Raw genomic sequence first — 6,000 nt, forward strand, 5'->3', positions numbered from 1 at the left:
TCTGTGGAAATGCTGTTGTTTTTATACCGCCCTTTAAAATGTGTTAACCCTGCGAGAGACACCAGATGTCCTAAAGGCCTGTCCAGCACTCTTGTTAGGGTAGACCGACTTCTGGCTACTGCTCACCATTCTCCTATTAACCATAGCTTTCCTTTATTTAATCACTGACGTCTACTCAGTGCCAAGCGTTGGCAGAGCGTTATACCCATTTCTGTAAAAACGTGCTTTTAAATTATAACACAAATGGGAAACTAGGAGGGAAAAGATACAACTTTTTACAAAGGAATATCATTAAAAGTAGTTATAGGTTAGAAATACTTAGGAAATATATGAATGATCAGAACTAGGTGGGACTACCTAGGGAAGACTACCTGGAAGAAGTAACTTTTTCAACAGTTTTGACAGAGGGGAGTGAAATCACTTGAAAATGGGAGCATGTACCAGGTGGAAGAATGTCTTGTGAAGGTTCAGACCTAGAATTGAGCATGTTTTTTATAAGGATAATAAAACAAATGTGCTTAAAAGGACACCCTCAGTGACTGATGTGCTTTTAAAGGTATTTTTCTCACTTAGCATCTTCTGAATATACTGGAGTTGCCAGGTTTCAGCCTACTGGTGTAAATAAGAGAATACATATTTGTTAACTTTATGCTCTTTTTTTTAAAAACAACAGTCTAGGAACATATGCCTCTTTACATGGGAGAATCTATTGCAAGCCTCACTTCAATCAACTCTTTAAATCTAAAGGCAACTATGATGAAGGCTTTGGACACAGACCACACAAGGATCTGTGGGCGAGCAAAAATGAAAATGAAGAAACATTGGAGAGACCAGCCCAGCTTCCAAATGCAGGGGAGACCCCTCAGAGCCCAGGGGTAGAAGATGCCCCCATTGCTAAGGTTGGTGTGCTGACTGCAAGTATGGAAGCCAAGGCCTCGTCCCCGCTGGAGAAAGAAGACAAGCCAGCTGAAACCAAGAAGTTGAGGATTGCCTGGCCGCCCCCTACTGAACTTGGCAGTTCAGGAAGTGCCTTGGAGGAAGGGATCAAAGTATCGAAGCCTAAGTGGCCTCCTGAGGATGAAATCAGCAAGCCTGAAGCTCCTGAGGATGTAGATCTGGATCTGAAGAAGCTAAGACGAACTTCTTCACTGAAGGAGAGAAGCCGCCCGTTCACTGTAGCAGCTTCATTTCGAACCTCTTCAGTCAAGAGCCCCAAAACCTTGTCCCCATCTATCAGGAAAGGCTGGAGCATGTCAGAGCAGAGTGAGGAGTTTGGAGGAGGTGTAGCAGCAGAAAGGAAACAAACGGAAAATGCCAATGCCTCCGAGAAGAATGAGAGTGTGGAAAAAACAACCTGGCCAAACAAGGGATCTAAAGGAGAGGAGGCAGGAAGGAGAAGTAAGGAAGTTCACAGTTTTGAGATGGGGAGTGAAAATCTTATAGAAAATGGTGCAAACTTAGATGAAGGTGATAGAAACCTTCTCACACAGCAGTCTTCACTAGAACCCAACTCTAAAAATTGGTCTAGCTTTGCAGATAACACCTCCACTAAAGAATTCACTACTCAGAATCAGACATCCCAGGATGTGGGATTCTGGGAGGGAGAAGTAGTCAAAGAGCTCTCTGTGGAGGAACAGATAAAGAGAAATCGGTACTATGATGAGGATGAAGATGAGGAATAACAAATTGCAATGATGCTGGGCCTTAAATTTATGTTAGTGTTAGTGAGCCACTGCCCTTTATCAAAGTGATGCACAAAACAGCTGTCTTAGCATGAGTTGTAATTTATGTGGAAGTAACTTTGGAAAAGAGTTCTTGCTTCAAAAAAATCCCATACTGTGCAGCTTAAGTGAACCAATTCTAAATGCTAGATAACATTACTTAAATCCTCTCTTTTAGCAATGATGATATACACAACTGCTTTAAGGTCTTTTGGGGGTTGGGAGTGTGTATGTGTGTGGCGGGGGGGGATATTCCAACGGATATGGTCCAGCTTCCATTGTACTCCCAAAAGACAATATGAAAATGGAGAGATGATTAGAAGTACATTGTTACACTAAAAATTCAATTGTGGAATTAGGAAACATGCAGAAGGGATTTAGGGGCCTAAACATTGTGACTGAATGCACTTTAGTATAAAGGGCACAGTTTGTATATTTTTACATGAATACCAATTTATTGTTTAGTATTCCTCTGTTAAGAGATCAAATATTTAGTCTTTAAAAAAAAATTTAGGTTAATTTTCTTACTCTGATATATATGGGGAATTTACTGCTTGCTCCGATATATATGGGGAATTTATTGCATCCTGCTTTCTAAACAACATCCTGAACCAGATTATTGAGATATAGCATAACCATCTTTTTGGAGCACCTTTTGAGCACCCTTAGTGCTTGGAGAGATTCATCGTGTCCCAAATAAGCTATGGTATTTGCCAATGAGTTTGACTACACCCCCAAGTGATTGCTTTCTTCTCTGGTGGTATCTGTGCTTCTCATAATTTACTGTAAGCTGCAATATTTTTATAAGATCTTTTGTATTTGCCATGTTGCATATTAGAGCAAAATGATGAGTTTAAAGGAGGAATAACAGAAAAAAAAAAAAAGCCTTAAACCACTTGAGCTCAGATCCTCAAACCCTATATTCTACTTCTGATATCCCCTTCCTGGGACACTAGTTTTTTAATACTTAAAAGCTCTGAAATGTATTGATTTTTATGGCAGACAGTATTCCCAGGGTGCAATTAAACCAGTTATAGGCCTTTTTTGGGAGATGGTTTTCTAGTATTAAGGTTTTGGAACAATATAAACTTAAGTACAGTTGTTGTACATAATTGATATTCCAAATTGTATGTTGGGGGAGAGAGGTGTTTTAAGGTATAGGCTTTTCTTTATACTGCATTTTTAGAGATTTAGCTCTGATATTTTTTAGAGATGTAAAATATTCTGCTTTCTTACAGTCTTGCTTACTCTGAAACATTTTTATTCAATAAAGCTTTTAATTTACACTTGAACTTTTCAATGTTCCTTTTCCATTATTATTTTACATTGTTACAGTCTCTCAGGACCTGCTTTTACCTTAGCAGTTTGGGTAGAAAAGGCAGATGGATCTGATGGGTATGAAGTGAAGAGACATGCAATGTATACTTCTCACCACTAGGTGGTGGTGTTGGGCTGATCTTAGGATTTCATCCGCCTAGAAAACATTTTTCTTGAAAATTGAAAGCAACTTGGCAAGAGAATTATTGTGTTCATTCAAAATGAGCTGTTTGTTTTACCAATTCAAAATGCAGTGGTGGTTTTTTATTGTTAATTGTACTCCGCATTTAATAATTTACCTTACAAGTATACCTAAATGCTAAATGGAATTTCCAAATGCCTCTGCTGAAAATGGACTTGTTTTCTACCCTGGGCAGAGGCATAGTTGGTTGTTTGTTTTCCTTGCTTGCAGAGGCAACTGCCCCAATTAAGGTACCTTTTTTAATGGGAGTGTAGATTTCCTTGGAGATAGAAATGCTTTTTGAGTCATCTGTTAACATTTTCCAGGGCCACTGTGTGTTCCAGCATCTTGCCTGGTCTTCTAAGTGCTTGTCCGGGTACTACTATCTGCTCTTGGCCCCAACACAGGCTGAAGTCATTTAGAAAGCCCTGTTCACTGAACAGTTAATCCAGAAGTTCCTGCTGACATTTATAAAATATCCAATCTTGGCTTGAGTTTAGCTACCTTTACTCTGTGACTCACTGCTTGCTGCTCTAACCCATCCACATTGTACTCCCTATATCTACTAACCTTATACAAAAAGTCTCAGCGCCTATGGCTGGCATTAATGGGTATCAGTTGAGTATGTCACCGTATATCAGGTACTTGGGGGCTGAGATTACCCTTGGAAGAACTCCTTTCTGTGCCTTTCAAGGGCTAAGGTAGACACAGGTACAGACCGTAGAGACAAGAATTAGCTCCATAATCAATATAATAAAAGGATATTCTTATCAAGAGAATGACCAGATAACACTAAACATTCTTAGAAAACAAAAGAACCTACAGCCAAATAAAAAGTGCTTATCATTTATTCTCTCAGCTCTCTAAATGAAGCAACTTGTTGGACTATGTCAATGTTGACAATAGGATGATGTGAATTTTTCTGTTGGTAAAGCAGGAAAAGGGGCCAGCTTGGGACTTGAGATGGTTAAGGAGACTCTGTCCATGACTGCTACAGGGGCCAACTTAGTTCTTTTACCAGCTTGCTGGTCAGATCACTCCTGGCCAAAGTGAAACCTGTACTATATTTGCTTTCATTACGTATTTCGTCAGCAATATGTTTTCTAACAATCAAGAGGTTGAGAAATGGTACATATGTGTTTTTCTGGGAATAGATCTTGAGACCAAGATCATTGTGTGTTGGCCTCTGCATGCTAAGTTAGCATGTTCTTTGTTCCTTGGGGCTCTGCTTTGAATTCCCATGGGATCAGAGAGAGTTTACTTCTTTTATTTATTTATTTTGGCCACACCACACGGCATGTGGGATCTTAGTTCCCCAACCAGGGATCGAATCCATGCCCCCTGCAGTGGGGGGCATGGAGTCTTAACCACTGGACCACTAGGGAAGTCCTGTGAGTTTACTTCTTTTAAAACGTATCTTGAATATAGGGTAGTTACCATTAAGCTATTTCTGGGTTTGGACGAAAATGGCTTCAGGCAGTGTGGTTCTCAGACCAGCAGCAGTGGCATGACTTCTGAGTTTGTTGGAAATGAGAAATGCACATTTATGGGCCTACCCTGAACCTCCTGAATCAGAATCTCTTTGGATGGAGCCCAGAAAACTTTTAGCAAACTCTCCATGTGGGAGATGAGAGAAGCTAATGTCTGAGCTGTGGCACACTAAGGTTTGAGAACCACTGAACTAAAGCAGACCTTCTAGTCTACTCCTTAAGGTGGCTCCTTTTTTTTTCTCTTCTTTCTCTCCCTTTGAAACTCTTTATCTTCTGCTGCAAGCATGCCTACTAGTATAAAGATACTCTGTCTGTCCTTGGACAAGATTAGTTCTTTAATCTTTTTTCAGATCATTCTAGGTAGCCTGTGGTAATTAATCTTGTAGCCAGGTTTGAACGGTTGGCACCCAGGGTTCAGCGTTCTCCAGCGGTTGAGGGACAATTTAGAATTCAATATTTTGAAAGTTTCTTGTCTATGGCTCCCCTCCCTGTTTATGTTGATCCACAAAAGAGTTCAATGCTCAATGTGGACATCTAAAGTTAAGGAGTTTTATAGGATAAAGCCTCAGGGCTCTGGAATCTAAAGACTTTCTAGTTCAGAAGCTCAGCTCTACCACTTGTTTATATAGCCTCGGGCAAGCTGCTCTCTGGACCTCAGTTAACTCATCCATAAAATAGTAAATACCTACTTCACAGAATGAGGAAGTTAAATAATGTGTGTAAAATGTTCAGGGCAGTACCTGGCATATAGTAAACCTCATTAAACATTGGCCATCATCTACTTTGCTTTTTCCTTTAATATTTTCCTTTGGATATCTTCCATTTCCTTTCCCCATGAGAAGAATAAAAGGATTTTTAAAAGTCAATTTTGAGGGATATACAAGGACAGGGGGTTGAGATCATGGACGGGCACGAAGAGAGAAAAAGGGTGGGGAGCAAAAAGAACGCTGCTAGTAGGCGGGACCAGCTGAGATGGCGATAAACCCTAGTGAGAGATGGGGGCTGTGAGGGAGGGGGGAGAGAGAGCGAGAGAGAGGTATGGCCTTCCAGGGAGCAGGAACAGCTTAAGCTGGCTGGACTGAGAAGAATGTCCCCATAAGGGAGCTATGCCTGAAATAAGGGGTGTAGCCGTAGCTGGACGGGAGAGTGAGGGAGGAGGAAAATCTTCGCCGAAACCGGTAGCAAAAAGGGGCGGGACGAGCGTTGAGTGCTTGTGCGGGGTGGGACCAGGACTGGGTGGAGGCGGGGCGGGAAAAGGAGGGGCGTGGCCAGGATCGGGAGGCGGAGTCTC

General features: G+C 41.2%; 1 protein-coding gene across 8 annotated transcripts in view; it reads left to right on the forward strand.

The window, feature by feature from the left end:
- The window catches only part of LIMA1 (LIM domain and actin binding 1), an 85,414-nt gene extending 82,401 nt beyond the window's left edge, over positions 1-3,013 (forward strand). For all 8 annotated transcript variants that reach the window (XM_024737050.1, XM_024737053.1, XM_024737055.1 and 5 more), the window contains one exon: positions 674-3,013. In XM_024737050.1, the coding sequence (XP_024592818.1) occupies positions 674-1,682 (1,009 nt within the window). In that variant the 3' untranslated portion in view covers positions 1,683-3,013. The remainder of the gene's footprint in view (positions 1-673) is intronic.
- The last annotated feature ends 2,987 nt before the right edge of the window (positions 3,014-6,000 follow it).

This window comes from Neophocaena asiaeorientalis, unplaced genomic scaffold (genome assembly GCF_003031525.2).
Source record: "Neophocaena asiaeorientalis asiaeorientalis breed wild unplaced genomic scaffold, Neophocaena_asiaeorientalis_V1.1 scaffold134, whole genome shotgun sequence".
NCBI lineage: Eukaryota > Metazoa > Chordata > Mammalia > Artiodactyla > Phocoenidae > Neophocaena > Neophocaena asiaeorientalis.